General features: G+C 47.2%; 1 protein-coding gene across 1 annotated transcript in view; it reads left to right on the plus strand.

Moving 5' to 3' along the window:
* LMAN2 (lectin, mannose binding 2) overlaps nucleotides 1–15,293 on the plus strand; it is a 38,487-nt gene extending 23,194 nt beyond the window's left edge. The window contains exons 2-8 of the mRNA XM_069651541.1: nucleotides 9,165–9,283; nucleotides 10,516–10,633; nucleotides 11,103–11,182; nucleotides 11,313–11,474; nucleotides 11,842–11,956; nucleotides 12,330–12,449; nucleotides 14,282–15,293. Of these exons, the coding sequence (XP_069507642.1) occupies nucleotides 9,165–9,283; nucleotides 10,516–10,633; nucleotides 11,103–11,182; nucleotides 11,313–11,474; nucleotides 11,842–11,956; nucleotides 12,330–12,449; nucleotides 14,282–14,442 (875 nt within the window). The 3' untranslated portion in view covers nucleotides 14,443–15,293. The remainder of the gene's footprint in view (nucleotides 1–9,164; nucleotides 9,284–10,515; nucleotides 10,634–11,102; nucleotides 11,183–11,312; nucleotides 11,475–11,841; nucleotides 11,957–12,329; nucleotides 12,450–14,281) is intronic.
* Nucleotides 15,294–23,880: the final 8,587 nt, after the last annotated feature.

The following is a 23,880-nucleotide window of genomic DNA, read 5'->3' on the forward strand; positions in this document are numbered from 1 at the left end:
ACCCAGCGTTGCACGGGTCTGTAGCTGACATGCATGTGGGGGGGAGGGTCTGCTATAGTCATGTGCATGTTTTATTCAAAATTGGCAATCTCCTGAAATCGCATATATTGATAGCACAGGCCCAGACCCTTCTCCGCCCCTGTGCAGGGCAAATAGGTGAGGTTGGTCAAATTTCACTTGGCAATAGACCCCAGACTGGTATGCCGACCTCCGGCCAAAATTTCAGCCCACCAACTGTTGTGGGGCTATAGCCAACAATCGTCAATCTCCCAAAATCGCCTATACTGATAGCACAGAGCCAGACCCCGCCCTGTGCAGGGCGAATGGGTGCGGTTGGTCAGATTTCACAACCGCTAGTACACCCCATACCGGTATGCCGACCTCGAGCCAAAATTTCAGCCCACCAACTGTTATGGGGCTGGAGCCAACTCCGAACATACACTTTCACAAATAAATAGATGAGACCAATGGTAATTCCATACCTTCTCCAGCATTGGATCTTTCATGGATTCACATGCTGTGAATATTCCCTGTCGTCAGGCTGGGAATCCCTAGTTTCTTTGATTTAGTAATTTTCCTATGGAAAAACTTGACACCATGAGTGTCCCGTCGATATTGTTGCGAGTGCTTTTGGCCCCCACCAATAGGACGTAGAGTGTATAGCTCTGCCCCTGCAGCTTCTCTTCAGATTTCAACCGTCTTTCGAGCAGGTGGGTTTCCTCCAGAACTTCTCTCCTGAGAGATAATATTGTTCCACACACAATTTATATTTGTTCATCTTATTCTCCGACCGGAGCAACCGACGACTCATCTACGGTCCCATTTATGACCATGGAGACCTCTGGACCGAAAAAGTCCTTGTTCATGCCCTGTGACACTTGCGACCTAAAAAACGTGTATGAAGGTGACAGGCATGCAGATTGTCTATACTGCCTCTATCCTAACCGTTCCCCGGTGGAATGTGAGATCTGCCAGGGTTTTACACAGAAAACCCTTAGGACAGAAACCGTTGCCTCATTTGTTGGCCTAATGAAGGGGCATACCCGGCATCAGAAGCAGGTTCTTCAAGGAATGGGAGAGCTAGAGCTCCCTCTGACAAGAGGCTGCCATCAGGTCACAGGTCCAGGTCTGAAGAACCTTTTGGCGAAAAAACAAAAAACAGGTCAGACAAAATCGTCCATGAGCCACGATTAGGCCAACCACTCCTCTCCTGTTAAAAAAACACCAGGTAGCGGTGAGGGGTCCCGTTCTGGGATTAAGCACTTGTCCAAAGTCCCGTCGACGAAGACGCCATAGGAAAAACTGAATGATAAAGGCTCATGTCTGTTGACTAAAACCATGTCCGATTCCTCTCCGACGATGGACAAAAATTCAAGTCGTCCACGAAGACCCTGTCTTCGTCCGCAATAAAGAAACACCAGTCATCCTCAGAGTCTCGCAGATCCTCTTCTGGACTAGAGTCGTCCACGAAGCACCCTCAGATGACCAAATCGCCATTCGATACCCACTCCGAAACGAAATCGACAAAATTGGGACATCACTCGTCGACGACCCCCTTGTCGATGACCAAAAACACAAATGGTCCGGGAGTAAGGCTGCACTGGCATCAACCCCGTCAACCACTATCACACCACGGAATTACCTATACAGGACAGTATATCATCCGGCAAAGGAATACTAAAAACCCCGAAAGGTATCCTGTAGATCAGACTTCCTCTAGGAGTTTCTCCTGTAAGCTACCCTGACATCATGCCAGAGGACATTTTACAGCATGAAATCACTTCAGATTTCGAGCCTCCAGCAGAGGAGTGCCCACTGGTCACGGACTCCGATCCTGAGGAAGGCAGGTCCCAGCCTCATATTCAGGACAAACCCTCTGATCGTCTAGCATCGAGGAGAAGAAACGCCTCTAAGAATACATAACACACCACCTACTCTACCATCAGCACCTTCGGGAACGGGAGGTATGGCTCCACAATATCCCCTTCTAAACCTGCAATCCTTGCTCTCCCTGCAAGTGCTTTCCACTGCACAAACACTGGTGGGACAACTCGATGCCAGGCTTCCACCTCCTCAGCCACAGGCGTTCATCTATGCAGGGAAGACCAGGGTATGCCAGATCACCAGCAACCAAGGGATCCAGGGCATTATTCCAGGGACCAAGACAAACGTCCAACAGCCCAATCTCCTCTTAGACCCCGACTGCCATGGAGAGAAAGTCCACGAAAACACGAAGAAGAAGAGGGGGAGTTAGTAGATAGAGTAAGACACAGGTCCAAGGACACAAGTTCTACCACCTCTTCATCTCCTCGCAGAGACGATGCGTAGGACACGAGATGACCCGGACCAAGATACACAAAGTGGTCCTGCTCAACCTTCGCCCCCAGATGACATTGGGGCTTTCTGCTCCATGGTAACTAAGGCATGCCAGGAATTCGGTTTAACTGTTGTTGATGAAAAGGACTCCTATATTTTTGACCACTTGGGTAAGTGCAGAAAGGCTTTCTTTTCTATACCCATCTCAGATCATGTTTGGCAGGAGGGCCTTCATACTCTAAAACATCCATTTTCTGAACCTGCACTTGAAGGGAGTCTGGACAAAAAATTAAGGTACCAGATACAACACCAAAATGTCTCGCCTCACAACCCTCTCCAGAGTCAGTGGTGTCAGCGGCAGCAGGTCGCAAGGCTTGTACACAGCACAAATGCGCCACTCCCCCAGACAATGAAGGCAGAAAAATGTATGCCTTTTGTAAAAAAGTGCTCACCATCGGAGCAACAGTCAAAATAGCCAATGCCCTTGCAATAGTTGCTCGTTACAATCGAGAAATGTGGCATCGTTTGGCTCCTATATTAGAGCACTTGCCAGAGCAATGATGTCACTGGTGCGTGAAGGCCTCAAACCACAGTATTAACATCGCTGTGAATCCCGCTGAAACGGGATTCAAACAAACTGGCAATGGGGTAGTCCTTAGAAGGCAAGGATGGCTAAGTTGCACTGATTTTCAGCAGGAGGTACAACACAAGGTGGTGTACGTGCCGTTTGAGTGAGAAAACCTGTTTGGCAACAAGATCGATGAGGCCCTCAAAACAATGAAAGCAGACTCTGGTACTGCTAGATCTCTAACAACTTTACAAGGCAAAATGTCTTTTTGTTCCTTTCGAGGTGCCTTGGGTAATTCTAGATTCTCGTCCTCAAGGGACAACAAAAATGACGGCAGATCGGGATACTAATCTCAGGGATACACGAGAAATTACCAGTCCTCCCAGCGCAGCAGGGGGATCAGTCACCTCTCAAAGAGGCAGACAGAACAAGGACCAACAATGACTGCCTCAGGGGCACTCAGGTGGGGGGGGAATGTCGTGTTTTATCTCAACAAGTGGCAAGCAATTACAAAAGATAGATGGGTGCTAGATGCCATCCAACACGGCCACTTGTTAGAATTCAAACGTGCACAGATTCCGTTACCTTTATGGGAGGCATCGCACCCTCACCTTCCAATTCTACAGCAGGAAGTGCATCAAATGTTAAAGAAACGGGCAATTGAAAGAGTTCCCCATTCGGCAAAGGGAAAAGGAGTATACTCCAGGTACTTTGTCGTCAAGAAACCAGACGGGAGGTGGCGTCCAATCCTGGCCTTGCAAAATATTTCAAGATGGTGACACTTCAAGATATCATAAAGGCCATACAACCCCACAAATATATGGTGGTGTTAGACCTCAAATATGCGTACTTCCACATCCAGATACATCCAAGACACCAAAAGTATCTTCGATTCATGGTCGGTGAAAGCCATTACCAGTTTCCAATACTTCCATTCAGCCTCAAATCAGCCCCCAGGACATTCACAAAAGGCCTTGCACCAGTGGCAGCTTTTCTCAGAAAACATGGCCACCACGTCTACCCATACCTAGATGACTGGTTGCTTTGAGGTCCACCATATCAGCAAACCACAGTTTCTCTGAGACAAACAGAAGCTCTTCTCCAACAATTGGGATTTGCAATGAATTGCACCAAATCTTGCACAGTTGCTTCAAAAAGTTTTGTATTCCTGGGCGCTCAATTTCTCGGACCAAAGCCTTGCCAAACCCTCATCAGAGTGAAAAAATGAATAACCCTGACAAATTCCTTCACTCCAAACACGCTAATTATGGTGTGCAAATACGAGGGACCATGTCATCCTGCATTCCACTAATACCCAACTGCAGGATAACCATGTGGCCAGTACAAAGGTTTCTAGTTACCAGATGGTCCCAAACACACGGGTCCTGTTCAGAAAGAATTACCATCAAACTCTCTCAAACACACCAAAATGGTGGACAGTCCCCCACAACATCTCGGAAGGGAATGCCCGTTGTAGAACACAATTACCATCTCGCGATTGTGACTAATGCTTCTTTGGCTGGGTGGGGAGCTCAACTAGATAAGCACCAAGTCAAAGACCTGTGGACCCCCGAAGAATCCATCCTCCACATAAATGTGCTGGAGCTGCATGCAGTACATTGGGCCCTAAAGTCTTTCCTCCCGCTAATCGGGAATTCAGTTGTGCGAGACCTCACGGACCACACAACCACAATGTTTCATCTGTGCAAACAAGGCGGAACGTGGTCAAACACCCTGCCTCAAGAAGCACAGACCATTTGGCACTGGGCCATTCACAACAACATTCTGCTGCCGGGGGATACACAACAAACAAGCGGACACCCTCAGCAGGGATTTGTTGCAGTCCCACGATTGGAAACTACACAACAACCAAGTATCCAAAATCTTCTCGACATGGGGGTCATCCTCCTCTGGACCTCTTCGCCATTCAGAGCAACAAGCAGTGCAAGAAATGTGCCAGCAGGATCCCACATCCCTACTCTCAAGGGGACACATTCTCGTTCCCATGGACCGGCATGTTCGCTTCTGCGTTCCCTCCATTCCCTCTCATCATGAAATCAATCCAAATGATACGCAAATATCACTGCAAAATAATTCTGTTACCATTGTACTGGCCCAGACAAACCTGGTTCTCTGACCTCTTTCAACTGGCGGTGGACCTTCCAATCCATCTAGGATCTCACGCCAATCTCCTATCGCAGATCGACGGGGTGATTCTACATCACAACCCAGGCTCCCTCAAAATAACAGCGTGGCTACTGATCACGCCAAATACGGCCACTTAAACACCCTGCAAGATCTGCCAGCGCATTCTAGTTGCAGCTAGGGCTCCGTCCACTAACCTTTCCTACAACCACAAATGGCTGTTTCTGTACATGGTGTGCACAGCAGCCCAGCCTTCAACCACTGGCTATAAAACCTCAGCAGGGTCTACCCTAACTTCTCAAAGTGGCAAAAGAAGGTCTAGCGATCTCCTCTATAAAGGTGCACTTGGCTCCAATCTCTAGATTCACAAGGAAAAGAGGATCACCTCCTCTCCACAGTGACAGGCTACTCAAACACTTCCTAAAAGGACTCTTACGTACTTTTCTTCCAAAGAAAAGGATTCCACCGCTATGGAGCCTGAATTTCGTCCTGGCTGTTCTCATGAAAACTCCTTTTGAACCTCTATCAACAGCATACATCAAATTTGTGACCTGGAAAGTGGCATTCTTAATCGCTGTTACATCCTCAGTCTAGACAAGTTTTGGAACTACAGGCTTTAGTGGTGGACCCTCTGTTTCTCTGTTTCGCGAAGGACAAGGTAATCCTTTCCATCAGTCCTCACTTCATCCAAAAAGTGCCACCGGACTTTCGCAAGAATGCAACCATAACTCTGCCTACATTCTGTCAAAATGCCACTTTCCCTGCAGAGAGAGCCCTACATTATCTGGACTGGTCAAAATCATTTAGAACAAAACAGCTCTTTGTTACCTTTGGCCCCTCAAACAAGGGAAAAGCCATCACAAAACAAGGCATCGCAAGGTGGATATCCTCAGCTATTTCCTTCTGCCACACAAAGGCCTCAGCAGCTCTCTGGTCTGGATTGCCCATCAAAGACATTTGCCAGGTGGCAACATGGGCAGTGCCTCACACATTTACAAGGCACTACTGCCTACAACAGCAGCACGCTGAAGACCTGCAGATGGGACGGGCAGTCCTTCACCGGCTGTTCAGAAAGGTAAGCCCTGCAGCTTCCGGGGGAATCGTCTTGTACTTGCGTATGTATACTTCTCACATGAGCGCAAAAAAAATGCAAAGGTTTCTAATCTTTGTTTGCCTGGTTTATCTCCGGCTAACATGTAAGCTGCTATAAAATCTATTCACAGCATGTGAATCCATGAAAGATCCAATGCTGGAGAATGGAATAGTTTCTTACTGTAACTCCATTTCTCCAGCTTTGGTATCTTTCATGGATTCACATGTGCCCTCCAGCCTCCCCCTCCAGGCAAACATCCTTTACAGGGGGTTATCCTCCAGCTGCAGTGGTTAAAATCTGAGGGAAAGCCGCAGGGGCGGAGCTTTACACTCAACGTTCTATTGGTGGGGATCAAAAGCACCCACAACGACGTTGATGGGACACTCAAGGTGTCCAGTTTTTCCATAGGAAAATTACTAAATCAAAGTAACCAGGGATTCCCAGGGCAAATCATTTTATTTGGGTATTATGCGCACACTGAGAAAAAAGATAATTTTTTTTCTTTCATTTTAGAATGGCCCTTCTTCCATTAGCCATGGCCAAGGGCCGGTGCAGGAAAATCATCTATCAATGTGTTTGTAGCTGTGCAATGTCTCTGTAAAAACTTGAATGGATTTTCTGCCCACTTTACAAGTGAATTAGAGCAAAAACATTAATCTTACAGCTTTGTGGTTTCTTCTAGTGCTCCCTAATCCTTTAATTTCCAATACCTATTTAACATGAGCTTTATCACTGAAAGACAAAGTTAGCAGAACAACAACTGCTTAAGGAACCGTGTAATGTTGATGGATTGAATGTATAATTTGGAGCTTGTGTGGATATATACGTACAGTTTTTAATGGTAGTTTATGGGCTTGACTTCGTGGCATACACGTTAACAACCCATATATTTACTTTAAAAAAACTGAACACAACTTGCAACAAAATCTTTAAACGGCTATCAAAAGTGGACATGACTAGATTGGTGCTCACACGAGACACTTTGAATCACAAAGCACGAATTATGTACATGTATAATGGACAGAGGTTTTCAAATCCAGCTGCCTGAATTGTTCATTACAAAAAACTGCCAGGGCTCAAGTCACAATCCCCAAATCCTCGCAGGAAGACGCCTGTGGATTTTGGCAGAAGCCAAGTAAACCGATATGGCAGTTTGCCTCTATCCATGCCGTGAGAATTGTACAGTCCGATATCACGACACTACCAAACAGAATGCAGGATAGTTGCCTATAGATGGGGTAAAAATGTCAAGTTGCAAGCTACTAGCTGGGCATAAAAAGTCACTCGACTTCTCCGTTCTCCACATGCCCACAGCACAACGTCTTACTCGCCAAGAGTCAGTTATCACTCGACACGTGCCAGTGGTTCGTGCTATTTTTGAGTGAGACTAGAAAACATATTAAATGGAAGCATTGGCTTACTGGGCTTCAAAATATTGTATGTAGTGCCTAAGATGGTTTCGCCCTGGTGTGGAGTGTTTCTTGCAGTAACTTAATTGAAAAAGAAGTCTGTGCTCTTTACGCTGCAGTATTACAATGCACTTAAGAAAACGAAAAGGGCTTACTATGGTAACCGTAGAATTGGAACTACTGTCCGATGAAAGGGAACAATTCACATCTTTTACAATTAACTGAAAAGCCCAAAATCAAACTGTACAACCTGCTTTGCCAGATGCATACCTACAGTGCTCAAATACACATTGAGAATAAATCGGGTCACTAAGTTTGCATGTGCAGATTGTCTGGCGAAAAGATAATGGCTCCAAAGTAGCAATACCATAATGACAGTGCAGCACACACAGTAATCTAGGTATGGGTATTTGTTTGTCAATTAATACCCCTTTCCCTCCAAATGAGTGAATTGGTGCTAGGCATTCAATTCAATCTCTCGTGGCTCCAAAAGTTTCGATCATTCTCACATGCTATCCAGTCGAAAGTGAGTGAGCTTGTCTTGAATGCCTGCATTGATACACATCACTGTTCGCAAAAACGCATAGAATTCTTGCAAAAAGTCTACAACAATGCCTTTATCTGAAGCAGTGCAGTTACATAATACTGCGCCAAATGAGCGTCAAGAGGTAGAAACCGTGGGGCACGTCTACAACTCCAATTGCAATGCTCTATCCTCAACCAGGAGAGCAGAACATTGCTGAAAGCTCAATGGCCCAAACAGGCTTATCCTATCTCTGGACAGAGACCGTGGATTTCTGGAAGTGGGATCCACTCCAAGTCTCACCAGATTCTAGATGGCCTTAAAACACAGTCCATGCTCCAGATAAGATTTGGAGGTGCGAGTATCTTATTCCCTATTTTTTTTCAGTTGGGAGTATAAGTGATTTTTAGGGAGTACAAAAAAACATAAGTCGGATTTCCAATGGGAGTATTTTCCAAGCGGGTAAAAATCTGTTTTAACTTGACAACGGAAATTTTTGGTAATGATTATTTCTTTGCACCTAGTTATTCATGTACATTAAAAGATGCTTGTTTGCTTCTTCCGATTAGGCATTAATAATAGTAGTTTATTCCTGTGGTACTACTGGTTCAAACATATCCATGGAGCTTTGTGGGTGAAAGCATGGGACAAGGTTCTACGTGTGTCTGTTTCCTAGTTTTTTGTTGGGAGCATTTTTACTTTCAGTTTTTATTTTTTGGGAGTATTTGCCTATTTTTTAGGAAGGAAATTGGCATATGCACCCCTTATCTGTGGGGCTGAACACAGTACGCTGTCGAAATACATCCCCTCATTGATGTTGCTATGGAGAAGATGCTATCTTTCGTACACTACACTTTTTTTCACTCTGGATGAGGGTTCTTGATTTTAGTTTTTTGGTGTCCTGCGCTATATGGCTCTGCTGGTAACGTTTTGTAGACGGATTTCCTTCAGAAAGCCATCAAACAAGCACGGCACTAAAGTACTCTTGAGATTTCCTTAGCAGTAATTGGGCATTGTTTGATGTCATTGTGGGAGTACCTCACTTGCTCCCCTGACTCTAGTTACTAGTGGAACTTGCTCTTGATATTGACAGATGTGTGTTTATTTTAGGGGTTGGCTCCAGCTCGATGCCATTATGGGACTTCCAAGGGAGCACCATGCTGACAAGCCAGTACGTACGACTGACTCCAGACGAGCGGAGTCGAGAAGGATCCATCTGGAACAGAGTGGTGAGTCACTATCTGTAAGGAATTTTCCCCAAAGCAGGCTTGTCTAAAGGGCCCTCTGGTCTGACAGCCGCATGAATTCTGCTCCAGCAAACATGATCGCTGATACATTTGTGTCTGAGATAACTAAATTTAATCTGTCCTTGAAGCGGAGTGGCATGTATTTATGGGTCTGAAATAGCCCAAAGTCTTCAAAAAAATACCACTGGCAGGAGATGATGTGATCAATTGCCAAGGTAAGCAATTTAGCCACTCGAAGTCCTAATTCTAATCACTTCTTCTTCACTTGATCCAAATGTGTGTTTCTCAGCACATTTTTAATATGTAATAAACCTAAGGCATTTGTAAGTACTGTTCCAATTACATATCTCCCCCTTACTCGATCTTTTCCCAGTTTCTGTAATCTGTTTTTTACCAGTTGCCCCACAATATATGTTTCTAGGTACAGCACCTCCTGTATTTGCAAAGCATTCCGCTGCTCCTTGCACTAAATCCATGCTAGATCAGATTTTCATTAAAGAAATTGTTCAGGATCTGTTTTGTGAGCCCGCACTTAAAATGGCGTTAGGCAGAAGAGGGTGTGGCATTTCCTGTTTTAATTCCTTAACTGCGTTTTTCTCTGCCCAGTGCCAGAACTATACATTTTGTAACCTCCAATTTGGTGGCTACTATTGTTGTGCAGCCGACACATCTACGTGGGACTTCCATGAATTACCTGTTGCATCGGGTCATATCTCATTAAACAAACGTTGCATTTAATTACAGCAAGGGGCTGATCCTGACTGATAATCAGTCAAGGTCTCGTCGGCAGACTGTCCCTCTGGAAACCCAACTGACCCAAGAAAGATGGCTGCCAGCTTTGTGATTGATCTTTTTTGCTAATGTGGCTCATGCATTTTTCTCGAAGCCTTCGCGCTCCAGGGTAATTAGCACAGCCATCCCAAGCTGAAATAAACGAATGGTATTTCTTCCAGGGTAGCAATATTGGACCGAGTAGGATACCACGTTGTGGAAGTTGCATTGGAATTGGAAAGCATGGGTTGAGAACAAACTCTACTATTGTACCTCTGAAATGAAATATTAGTTTGCATGCAGGCATTCCACTCTAAGCGCTGATTTGGAAGCAATAAGGAGAATACAGTATTTGACAGTGTATGAATTATCTATATTAGACATCTGCTACTGAGTTTTGCAAGTACGTTTTATAGAGTAAACGGAAGTCGTCTTTTTTGCAGGCTTGTTTCCTGATGGACTGGGAGATGCACGTGCAGTTCAAAATCCATGGATCGGGAAAGAAAAACCTTCATGGGGATGGATTTGCCCTATGGTACACAAAAGACCGGCTTTTACCAGGCGAGTGACCTGATGATAGCTTCCAGATTGTCTTCTTTTCCCGAATTATTCACATTTTTTAATGTACCCACACCCTCCAGCCCAGGTACTTTTTTCCCCCCTCTGTGACAGCTGACCTTTGGGTCCTCTTTACCCACTTCCCTTTGTTTTAACTCTTCTGTTGCTCCTAGTCTTGGCTCCTCTGTCTCCTGCTGACTCAGTTTCTGTGCTGCCCCCTCTGATATGGCCCTCTGCTGCCCAGACCCACACTTCCCTGAGTTCCTCTTGGGTCCCCTGCTGGCCCCACGTTCCCCAGCGTCCCTCCTCTGCTACCATTTACCCCATGTCACTTTCACCTCATGCTGTCCTCTACCCTCATTCATTTTTGCTCTTAAATAAAAGTGTTGCTGTGCCCTTCCTTGGAGAAAGTGTGCGAGTGTGTAACATGCTCTACACTCTAATGAGCTGTCCATTGTGTCTTCCTATCCAGGTCCTGTCTTTGGAAGCAAAGATAAATTTAATGGCTTAGCCCTTTTCGTTGATACGTATCCCAATGATGAGACAACTGAGGTTAGTATTGGAAGTAGCCCCAAATTGGCGTTATTAAGGATAGGATGGGAGGATCTAGCTCCTCTGTATGCCCAGGTGTGACTCTGATCTGTTACTCCGAGCTCTAAACGGACTTTGTATTCCTCTACAGCGTGTATTTCCATACATTTCTGTGATGGTGAACAACGGCTCATTGGAATACGATCACAGTAAGGATGGACGGGCAGCAGAGCTGGCAGGCTGCACAGTTAATGTCCGGAACCAGAACCACGACACCTTTTTAGCAGTCCGGTACTCTCGTGGCAGGCTGATGGTGAGTAAGCGTGTGTGCAGATCATCTTCTTTTACGGTGATGAGGCAAAAGGATCATTAGTCTCGTACCCTATGCTGCTGCTAGATCAAGTTTGCTCTCATGTTTTAGGCCCTGCTATTGCCTAACAGTAGAGAAGACTGCGGAGAGGAAGGCAAGAGATAGTTCATGAAAGGAAGTGCCGATATCTGTGGTCTATTGGGCTCATGGTTTAGATTGGGAGCACTGCAGGGAATGCATGCACAGCTTTCCAAATAATTGATTATGGGAGGACAGTTCAAACATATCCTGTTGTCTGCAAGTGTGGCTCACAGTTTTTGCAAAATCTTTTAATTTCTTCCTTATCTGGTGCTTGTTGCTCCTCCCTCAGGTAATGATAGATATTGAGGATAAGAATGAATGGAAGAATTGTCTTGACATCTCTGGGGTCAGGTTGCCCACGGGTTACTTCTTTGGGGCCTCATCAGCTACAGGAGACTTGTCTGGTAAGAGTTTTTTGTTTTCGATGGCATGACCCTGTGCTTTCCCTTTTGATGCTCATCCTTGTTGGATGGTTTCCTTCCCTTGGCTTCCATCCATGTCCTCAAGCGCAAGTCCCCTCACCCACATTCTCTGGCTTTGAGGGCGACTGAAGAGGTGCGGGGGACATCTGACCCCTGTACCAGTTACATGGGCTTTATGGGTACGTTTTCAGTAATGGCGTTTGTGAAAATAGAGTGCAGGGTCTGCAATCTAGAAGAATTGCTTGCATGTCATGCCACTGGACCTAGGCTCTGAATTGTTTGGAGAGCGTTACCTCTAGATCTTGTATATTAGGATAGCATGGTAAAGGATGTATCTGTTTTCTGTATTGCCCAGATAACCATGACATCATCTCGATGAAGCTGTTCCAGCTTATGGTGGAGCATCCTCCTGAGGATGAGAATGTGGACTGGACAAAGATTGAGCCCAGCGTCAGCCTACTCAAGTCTCCAAAGGGTAATTTGAAATGCTGAAGTAGGTGTGGGCAGTAAACGTTTGGCTGGGCACAGGACCATTGAAATGGCCCACAGGGTGTTTACGCTGGAATTAAGAGTTGTAGACTTGGTAAAGTATTACTATGTACCGGAAAGCCTTACGGTATATTAGGGGAGAGTGATGTGCTTGCATAGGACAGTAGTTGATGTGGTGGGTTGGCTGTGGTCTAATGGAACATTGGAGCTTCTATCTGGTGGAGCAGTGGACATGGGGAAGATCGGACTGCCAAGGCGAAGGGGTGCAGAAATGCTCCTATGGTCGTGTGACCGTCACATCTCAGCAGCTGGAGTTCGGGGTGCACAAGACTTTGGGATCGCGGCAATGCTGACCCCAGAGATGGGATAGGGTGGTGCCCCCAGAGTTCCTCTCCTCCCAAGCCTATTCCCTTGATCCATCCGTATAAGCACATGCATACTCGGTATACCACATACTCCTAAATCATGGGGGAGAGTATAAGGCCGTAAATGGTCCGTAAACCAGGAGTTTAGCTGAGAACACTATAGAAAGGAGGTAGCAGGACTGGTGAGACTGGGGAGTATAGAGCTTTTTTGCTAATGAAGAAACCAAGAGGGAGGCTGTGGCAGAATTGGCCACCTGATTCCAAGAGGGTGGTTCCTTTTTTTATCGCTTTGATCTCCGACAAGCACAATTGGGATAATACTTTTCAACTAATGAGGTCTATCAAATCCCAGTAAGCCATTCGAACACTCCCATCACCAACTGACCCAGGAGGGGCTGGGACGGATAGCTCCAGGTCAACGCATTTGTCTTGGAAGCAAGACACGCAGACCAACATTGGTCCGAATCCCGGTCTCTGGTAATGTAGCGTGTTATAAAAGATTAGTTAAATTAATAAATACCCTAATAGCGGAGTTTCCCCACAGGCCCGAATATAAAAAGGTTAGTGATGGAACAAAAGTGAGAGTTTGGAAGGAGTTTCAAGAATCAAAGTTATGTCGATATTGAGGCAAGAGGAGCAGGATGTGGGATAGGTTGGAGTTCGAGGAGGATGAGAGAATGCTTGTGAGGGAGAGGTTGAAGGTGTAGGAGGGAACGATTGGGGAGGAAGCAAGGAGGAGAAACGACATACAAGAGGGGGCTAGGGAAAGGCTGAATGAATTAATTGAACAAAATGAGGAAGTCGCGGCCTCTTTGTTGGCATGGGAGTACACGTAACCTTGACGTGTAGGACTTATAGCCCAGATCCTGGCTAGTGGGGGAAGCCAGAGTTGAGATAACAAGACAAGTCAGCCTTTTGAGGTCTAGGTACGCAGACTGGTTGCAAGAGAACACTGACAACCTTGAAGAAGAAAAGAGAGGAAAATTAATGCTATCTCTGCTTCCAGATCTTGACGGGCGAGGAACCCTGCCAATACTTTTCGATCAGCTTAACTGCAACACAAGCTTAAAACCATAGTGGAATTTAAGCCTTTGTTACAGCTCTCCTTGGGCCAGAGCCTGTCGACAGATGTAGACCTGCATAACACCCTTATCTGAAGGGTGAGGAGGATGGTGTAAAGCTTATGAGATTTAAAGTTGTGACCTGCTGTCTCTGTTATTATCCAGGTAAATCACTGTGTTGTGTAACATGTTTAGTCTTGGGTTTGTCCATTGACTCCACCACCTGCGACAGCTGAAAAGTAGCACTATCAAGCTTGCAGAAGGAGGGCAGCAGTGAAATGGTGGAAAGGGAAGTGGGGGGGGGTAGAAAGGGAGAGGCAGAAGGGCTGTTGTAGCGAGTACTGTCAATTTTATCCTGTCTGGTATTGTTTTGATTCTTTTGTCTCTTTCAGACAATGTTGATGACCCAACTGGGAACTTCCGCAGTGGGCCTCTAACAGGCTGGAAGGTCTTCATGCTGCTACTGTGTGCCCTTCTTGGCATCATCGTCTGTGCTGTGGTGGGGGCTGTTGTGTTTCAGAAGCGCCAAGAGAGGAACAAGCGCTTCTATTGAAGGAGGGAGTGCCAGCAAAAGTGGCCTGCAAGCATTCTTTTGCCCCAACATGTGGATTTTACAAAAACTCTTTCTTTCAAAACTGAAAATTGTACAAAGTATTTTCATAATTTTCTTTTTAGCGTGAATGGCAGCAGAAGTAAGGCTTGAATTCCCAGCTCTCAGAATTTGGGACGTTTGGGACTTTAGGGACTTTATTGTAGTGAAGTACAACCATTCTTTTTGCCCCTCTCGCAATGGAGTGAACACGAAGAAGGGCTATGGAGAAAGTGTTTCAATTTGTGTAACTTCATACAACAGTTGGCAAACATTTGTTTTTCGTTCTTTGGGGTTAGAAATACACATCAGTTTGGCTGTTTGATGTCGGAGGAGAATGTCTGTGAAGGTACCAAGGAACATGTGGGCCCTGCATACAGGAGTGTGATATGTGCCATTCCCTCCATGTCAAGGAGAGGACATTCTTACACGGTTCGAGGCCACCTTGTTTGACCATTGCATCCTGTGCAGCTCATGTGCGTTAGTGAAATGAGCGGCACAACTCAATGTGAGTATCCCTTGCATGTTCTACGCAGTTCTAAAAGATATGGGTCACTGGTATCAAGAAAATAAACTGGTAAAGTGGGTCTGTGGTATGAGAATTTAAAGTTGTTCTTCAATCCCCGGCCCAAAGACCTTTGGTTCTGACAGTTTGACACAGTCTTTATTGCACAGAGATGAGGCTGCAGTTGAGAGCCCATGGTTCGCTGTGGCAGCTATTCTTCATAATTTCACAAAGCACATCACCACTGGAATATCTCATGGGAGAGAACAAAGAGCAGGACAATAGACATTAAAGTGACTTGAAGAACCAACCTGTTTAACTGCATCATTATTTTCATTACACTGGGGCTTTTTCTTTGCAAGAGCATTATTTTGTTGCTTCTTCACCTCGAGGAAGCATCACAGCAGAAAGTAAACTATGCAGAACCACAACCAATGAGGAGCCGCTACTGTTCACAAGAATGGAGTATTATGTGGAGGTTGACTGATTTCTTGATCATTGGTGTACAGTTATATTGGTGCAAGGTATTAATGAAAAATTCACACTTTCCCATTGAAAGGGACTAGAGTAGTTTGTCAGATTGAAGTACTGTTCGATCTCGAAGGGTTAGACCAAGTTGGGCATCCCATGGCATAGTGCTTTTAGGGGAGATTGTATGCAAGCAGGCTTGGGTGTGGCCTGAAGAGCCTGCATTCAATCCTACATTGCCTCCTCTTTCAAGTAGACTGCTGGCTTGAAGACTAAGGGAACAGTAAAAAAAATCTAATGTTCCTGCCTTCACTATCTTTTACTACTGCTAGTCCTTATATTCAATTGTGTTTTGGTTCTCCCTCCCCTTTTCAAGAAATTCACCTTGTACTCGGGGATAGGGCTGTATTTTTGTGAAACCAATTGGTATTGAGGCTCCTGCGGACTAATCCCCCCTTCTATAGGTTCCTTCCTCTTTTAGTCCCACTTCCAAATGCATACATCTTCTGGCTACTGTCTTGGGTTAATTTTGGAGTTTTGAATATTAAGGACTAGAGAGCACCTCTCGTGACCCACATGGGGAAGGGCCCTGATATGCCTCAACTTTCAGACAGGGCCTACATTCCTTTCAGGAACCGCTGTGAAAGGGGTGCACTGCTGCTTTGTGAAGGAAGCCTTTTGAACGACGCTCGGAGGAAAAGCAGATCTATCCTTGGGTGAAATTCCCAGAGATGTCCAATTCCTAGTGCTGTCTTCCTACTTGTTGCTCTGTCAACCCAGGACCTCCTAGCCGTTTTGCTTTGAGAACCCTTTTTCACAGCTGATTGCAATGGCACACGAAATGGCATCTCTGTTATCCCAACAAAATGCATTGTTGTGTTCATGATGTGACTGTGTACCTGCCAAGCCAGGGAGACGCCACTGCAAAGCTTCCATTTGAAAAACTGAAAATGTGTATTACTTTCTGTAGTAATGTGTTCGAAGTTCTTATGTGGGCCAGCAATAAAGGCTGCATACCCTGTTGGGTTCTCCTTTACTGCTTTGCTTACCCTTCTAGAGCCCGAATATTGCACACTGGAGGTTGTAGCACAGCTTTTGATAATAATAAATAATAATAATAACATGTTTCTAACATGTTTGAACATGCTTAAATAGCCTCTAATAGATTGAACCACATTCCCTCAAAGGATTACTGCTAAAAATGGATGTGTGTCGTCACAGAGACATTGGGTGAAAGCCACAAGATTTGTCAATGAGTTTTAAAAGACGGGTTTTATTCAGAGTTCACGGTGTGGGATTGGATTGGGGATGCAATTTAAAGGAAGGCTTCTTACAGGAAGAATGAAAAAAAAAAACAAGGAAATCCAACCAAAGGGTACATCTCATTATCGCTTCTACCATCAATCTAATATGTCCCTGGTTGACTTGACAGTATACCCTTTTACAGGTATGCAAGTTGGGACAGAATGTGGCCAAAATAAAACTGTCATTCCCAGGATTTCGTTCCTGTCTCACTTATAAGGCCTCTCCCGGGATACTTCCTAAGCCTGCCTGGCAGCCGGTCCCCACCAAAGGCCCACAACAGAGGCCAGCATGGGCATGGAGAGGTCATACCAGTCCTGGCCTGCTGCCCAAGATCACCCCATCTCAGCTTTTCTTTGCCTCCTTGCTGCACTCTGCATTACCTCTCTGCCTCCTTGCTGCACTCTGCATTACCTCTCCCAGGTAAGCCAATTCTTGACCGCTGCAAAACCCTCTTTTCACCCACTTCTACACTCGCAACCCTTCCACCTCCCACTAGTTTCCTTCCTCCTCTCACCACACCACTACCCTGCCAACTTCCAGATATTTGCCCTTTCTCTACCCCATCCAAAGCACCACCAAATTCTGATGCCCTCACAAGACTCAATTAGCCACCCGCACTCGGGCACCAGATACCCCTCTCCTCCCCCCCCTCCATGTCATGCCAGAAACATTCGGCTATGTGCCCTTGTGGAACCCGTAACACACAGCAATACTGACTCTCACCCTCCCCTGCATACATCATCAGAGGGCTCCTCCACGACCCTGTCAAACAGAGCAGCCCCCAACACTAGCCTGGCTATGTCCTCAGAAGCCTCCGCCATCAACTGTGCTTGGATCAACGCCTGATCACTCCCGGCACATGCACTTGACATCTGACATTATCACCACCAAGAACCTTGGATATCCTAGCCATTATTGAAACCTGGCTCCACGTCGCTGTTGGACCAGCCTTATCCCTAGCCTTACACACTGGATACTCCATACACCGCAGCAATAGACTTACTGGTAGAGTCTGTGGGGTAGCAATTATCCATAAAGATGCTATCCCTGTTAGAACCACCACCACAGACACTCCTCTGAACTATGATCTGCCCTACACTAAACTCCCTCTCACCTGCCTCTACCATATTTACTCACCTTCTCTGTCGCCCACCTCCACTTTCAAAGAGGACATACACCAGCTCATCACTACCAGTCTCAAGCCTACCACCAAACTTCTACGACACCACTAACACCAACGTGACCTCCTTGGCCAGCGCCCTTCATCACATCGGTGGCACACAAATTGTTTCGACACCCACCCACATCTTAGGCCGTACTCTAGATTGGCTTGTTGACTTTAACTGCAATATTCAACTTGAATCCAACACTTCCTGCCCTTGGTTGGCGCACCGCATTATCTGATTCGCCATCCCCACAGCACACCCCCTCTCCCTCCACATGTAACGTCACCAAAGAACGCTTCCTTCCCCTACTCTCCAATGTCACCTACCCAACCACCACCATCACTGATCCCACCATCCTTGTCAACTCCTGTAACAATTTAATAACCCAATCAGTTGATGCTCTTGCTCCCCTCAAACTGTGCAAGACCAAATCTACCACCCAGAAGAAATTGTGGTTCACCACTGACTTTGCAGCTATTTGCGCTAAGAAGCGCGCCGGCTAAGTGGCATGGTGTCGCAACCCAAATACCTCCACCAAATCTCACTTCACCATTGCCAGGGAAAATAAACCTACAATTCGCACTGCCAAAGCCTCCAACTTCAAAATGAGAATCTCTAACGTGAAATCAAACTCACGCAGGCTCTTTGCTATCCTGCAAGAACCCCACTACACCATCTATCGTCATTGTCAACGATGCTTAGTGTGTTTTGGATTTTACTGCACTGTCGGAAGAAATTGCCCTACTTCAAGAAAGCAACAGACCATCCTTGCCAAAACCCATCCCGCTCCCTGCCACTCACATTCCCACCTTTAACTTCCACCCTATCAGAGAAATTGACGTGGCCAAAATAATCGAAGGTCTTAAACCCTCCAAAGGCAAAGGTGACACCTGCCTAGCCCCTCTTAACAAGGACTGCGCTGACACCCTCCTACCAATTTTCACCGCCATCATAAACTCTTCCTTCAACTCCTGAACTGTCCCAGCCCTGCACAAAGAATCCTGGGTCCCGCCCCCTTTTTGAAAATACCCTCTATTGACTCGTATGTCCCTACCAACTACTGCCCCATCACTACAGAGCAGCATACCTCCAGATCCAATCTTACCTCGAACAGCATCACATCCTCAGCTCTCGTCAATCTGGTTTCTGTCCTGCCATGGCATGGAATTTGCCCTACTTGATCTCATGAACTAGATCAATGACCTCTCGGATGCTGGCAAAGTCACTCTCCTCCTATTGGACTTCTAGGCTGCTTTCAACCTAGTTGACCACAACACACTTTGCCATCACCTCAGCACAGCCGCTAATTTCGAATGGATTGTGTTCTCCCATATTTTTCCAGCTTCAGCTGCTTCGGAATAAAAACTTCTCGACGGAGGGCACTGTGCGGTTGCATCGATGAATCGATGTCCCTCTAACGCTTCCGTCCGATGTCATCCGCAGTAAATGTAGCATGCGCCACCCCTGTTGGCTTCAATTCCATTTTTCCAACGCAGCTTTAGCTCAGAGAAATTACGGCACGCTTTGGTTTGTTAAAGAAAAAACGTCATGTCTTCACTGTCAACACCATTGATGCCGAAGACGGGTTTTAAAAAATGTCAGGATTGTGGGTTGAAGATGTCCATCACCGACCCCCCCACTGTGTTTGCCTGTGGTGCCTCGGAGCATTGTACGATGGAGTGCAAATCCTATCGGGTGATGACTGACAAGGCTCTGAGAGAGCGTAAAGGTAAATTGGCAGCGGGTATAATTCTAAACCCCTTTCGATTCCAAAAAAAACGTACTTCTGATGAGTCGAGAGATTCTCCTCGTCAAAAATTATCGAAGAAATCTTGATCCAGAAGTCGTTCGCGTCATTCTTCATATTCTTCCAGGAAGTTGAAGAAAAGACGTCCTAGGTCTCCTTCCTCAAGTGTCTCCTCACCCGAGTGTAACTGGTCCAACTAAATCAGACTGCCCAGCTAAATGAGAAGAGTTTCAGAGGGAAATTATGGCAATCTTCGAGAGAGAAGCCCCCTACTCCCTCGAAAGAACGTAAAAAAAATCCATGTCCCGGTCGCTCTGCATAAAGACGACAAAGGGAAGTCTAAAGCAAAAACCTGTGCATCCTTGAGTCTGGGACACAAGCCTGACTAACATCGAGAGCCCTCGAAGCCTTGAAATAGTGAAAAGGTGTTGAGGACCGTGACAAGTCGAGTCCCGCCCCTCGAGGGCTTTGGCGAAGACAACTTCCAAAACAAAATCTGTTCCATCGATGCCCTCATTGTCGGAACCTTCGGCACCCATATCGAAGCCATCAACGCCTAAGTCGAAGACCCTGAAGCCATTGGCCTCGAGTCCTACTCCAAAGACTTTTTCAGAGCCATTGAATGCAACATAGGAGAAATCTTATAAGCCTCTGCCACAAAAAGATTTCTTCAAATCTCTTTATTCAATTTATGAACAACATGAACCATCTGATGATGACCAAAGATCTTTTGGTCTTCAATATGGCACTCCAAATGCCAGTGGGTTAGATGCATCTCTTGAGGTGGAATTTAGAAAGCCAGACAGCTCATATAGACTATTAATGAGCAAAGTAGTGGAATATTTGGGATGGAGTAGACCTGCTCCTCCTTTTCAACAAGATGACTTAACAGACATATTAGACCAAGGTCAACAGAGGGGATCCCATTTTGCCCTTCATAATGCTTTGCAAAAAAGGGTTACAACAAATTAGGAAACCCCAGATTCTATTTCTGCGGTTAATAAGAACTTTCCCAAGAAATATAGGCCATCAAGCAGTGATCCAGATTACTTAACCAAGCACCCGACTCCGGAAAGTTTGGTGATCCAAGCAGCCATGACCACACAACAATCTGCTTACCCTACCATTCCTACAGACAGGGATGATAAACGGGTGAACGCTTGGGCACGGAAAATATTTACTGCTGGTAGCATGGCCTTGAAATCGGCAAATGCCACATGTGCCTTATCTACATTCTCGTTCATCCTGTGGGATTGCGCAGCAATGGCAGCCAACCACATCCCAAAAGGGGAAGGGAAGAGGGACACAGCTTCATGGCTATCGTCAAGGATGATAAGGAGGCAATGTGTGAGTGCCTCCTGTCAGGTCTGGATACTGCAGATAGTATTAGCAGATCCATGCCGACTAGTACCATGCTACACAGGTTTTTGTGGTTGAGGAAGTCTGGATTTGCACCAGGCGTGCAATATAGATTACTCAATATCCCTTTTGACAGCTCGAGACTGGTAGAAACGCTGATGAAAATCTGGAAAGCATACATACCTCGAAAGCAGCGGCTAAATCTCTTAGTGCCGCTATTAGACAGCCTTTACATTCCTACTCCGGTACATCATCTTGGAGGTGTAAATCCTTTCGTTTCTACTCCTCAATTGGAAAAGGGAGAGGACAAGCCAGTCATAAAATACAAAGCAGATTCCCTCATGGTGTCTGAGGGGGCAGTAATAAATCGGCCCAAGCAGCGGCAGCTTGGCCCTCTGCCACCTCAAAACCTCTCTGAGGCCTCTCACAGCATCTGAAAGAGTGGCGAGACATTACTTCAGGTGCTTGGGCACTGGAAACGGTAGCCCTTGGTTACTGCCTTCCTTTTTTAAAAAAGCCTCAGGATCATCCACCGGGGAACAGCTCATTGAAAATTCCAGATCTGCTCCATATGCAGGAAATTTTGATCCCGCTAGAGAAAAGTGCATTCTCCAGCATGGGGTCTGGCATGGATTCACATGCTCATGAATATTCCCCGTCGTCAGGCTGGGAATCCTCGGTAAAGAAAGAATCAGTATCGTTTCTGATCTGTCTTTCTTAGTAGTAACCAATCACTGATCTCTGGGTCATACTGCCCCCAGCCAAAGACTGCCCTCTCCTTAAGCCCCGCGTCTGGCAGCCATCCTCAGATTTTTACCGCACGTTCAAGTGTTGGTAGTCCTCGTGCTTAGCTCTCGAGTTTTTTGCTGCGTTTTCGCGCTTTTTCAGGAGATTTTCTCATTTTTCAGTTTAATCGAGCCTCGAGCTCCACCGTTTCTACTTCCGATTACGGGGACCCGTTTCGGAATTCTTCTACGCCCCTCAAGGGGGAAGTTTTCGTCGCCCGGATCCAAGCTGTTCAGGTGCTGCCCTGGATGCGGATTACAAAATGTTTTCAAGGAGCAAGAACCTTTCGGAACGGACCAAACAAGATCGTCGTTCCCGCCTCGTCGCCTGGCTGGAGAAGGGCACAGCAGGTGAGAAGGCGAAGAAAAAGTCTGAGCGGGCTTCCAAGTCCTGTGAGGGCGCCCCGGCGACGGGGGCCCAACAGAAGGCCAAGCACCGCGAGTCCGCGGGCACCGGGAGCGCCGAAAGGTCGGGCTCTTCGGCTGCCAGGCAGGGTGCGATTTCCCCGGCACGCTCAACCACGAGCCAGCGCTCTGGTTCGGGGAAGAGGAAGTCCGAGAACCCGGGTAAGCTGCTGGAGTGGCCCCGGTCCATCTCGAAGGGACCCGAGGGGGAGCGAGGCGCTGACCCCCCCCCGCCCCCAAGGCAAAGGCCCAGGACGCTCCTAAGGTGGTGAGGGCTTTGATCCAGCTGGCAAAGGTCTCTATCGAAGTGGTCGCTGCGACCCTGGCAAAGCCGGCTGAGACTACGCCAGTGGAAACGGCCTCTTGGCCCAGAGTATCCCTGCCACCGCGGAGGGAATCCTCTTTCCAGCCCATCGTTAAGACCCCTGTGAAGACCCTGGTGGAAAAAGAGGGGGGGAGGGACCGGTGGCCATTACAGACTCGGAATCAGCCTCTGAGGAGGATCTGATGGAAACCAGGAAGGGCCTCAACGAGAGATTCATAGGCCTCAACGAGAAGTTCGAGAAGGTTCGATCCCAGGGGACGGTTCCCGCTGATGTGATCGAAGATGGCGACGATAGCGATGAAGAGGGCCCAGTGGGGCAGCCATCCCGTCCGTCGCAGCCATTACCCGAGCCCCAGGATAGCTCGGCGGCCATTTTGTTGGCGATCCAATCCTTATGTACTGAGATAAGGACGAGGTCACCATGGACACCGACGGAGGACCCAGAACCAGGCCCGTCGGGAAGCCCTCCGAACTAAGCGGAGGAGAGTCCACCCGCTCCTCCCTTCGTGACCACGAGGCCTGTGGACCCCTCATCCCCCTCGCCGGACCCTAGAGAGGATACGGTGACTGATACATCGACGGGGACGGGCGGCGATGACACAACGGACATCCCGTCTTCACCCCCCCCCTCCTCGGGCTTTTCCACCCGATGAAATTGGTTCCTTTCGCGCCATGATAGCCAGGGCATCCGAGCTCTTCCAGCTCTGCTCCGAGGAACAGAAAAAGGAAGGGTTTCTCTACCAACGTCGAGAGGCCAAGAGGAAGACGGTCCTTGCGATGCCATTGCTCGACGACATCTGGGACGAGGGGCTGGCTGTCCTCAAGAACCCTTGTACGACACCCGCCAAGAGGGACAGGTACGAGAAGAAGTACCGAGTCCCCTAGGCTGCCCCCTTGTGCCTCAGGGCCCAGCCCACGCCGGACTCTCGTCTCGGCAGCGGCCAAGAAGAAAGCAGCGGGTGCGGCGGCTTCAACTTCCACTTCCCCGCCGGACAGCGAGGGCAAGAAGTTGGACTCCATGGGACGACGAGTCAGCTCGGCTGCGACAACGATCAAGGCGGCCAATGCCTTAGCGATCGTGGCCCGCTACGACTGGGAGCTTTGGTTCAAGATAGCTCCCCTGCTAGACTTCCTACCAGACGACAAGAGAGCGGAGGCCCTACAAATTCTGCAGGAAGGAGAGGTGGCGTCAGATCACGCCATAACGGTGGCAACGGACATTGCCGATACCGAATTTCGCCAACTGAGCAACAGGGTTTGCCTCCCACGACGAGCATGGCTCAAGGCGACAGACTTTCGCCAGGACGTCCAGACCAGAGTGTTGGATATGCCATTCG

This window comes from Ambystoma mexicanum, chromosome 3p (assembly GCF_040938575.1).
Source record: "Ambystoma mexicanum isolate Mex_15411 chromosome 3p, UKY_AmexF1_1, whole genome shotgun sequence".
NCBI classification, from domain to species: Eukaryota; Metazoa; Chordata; class Amphibia; order Caudata; family Ambystomatidae; genus Ambystoma; species Ambystoma mexicanum.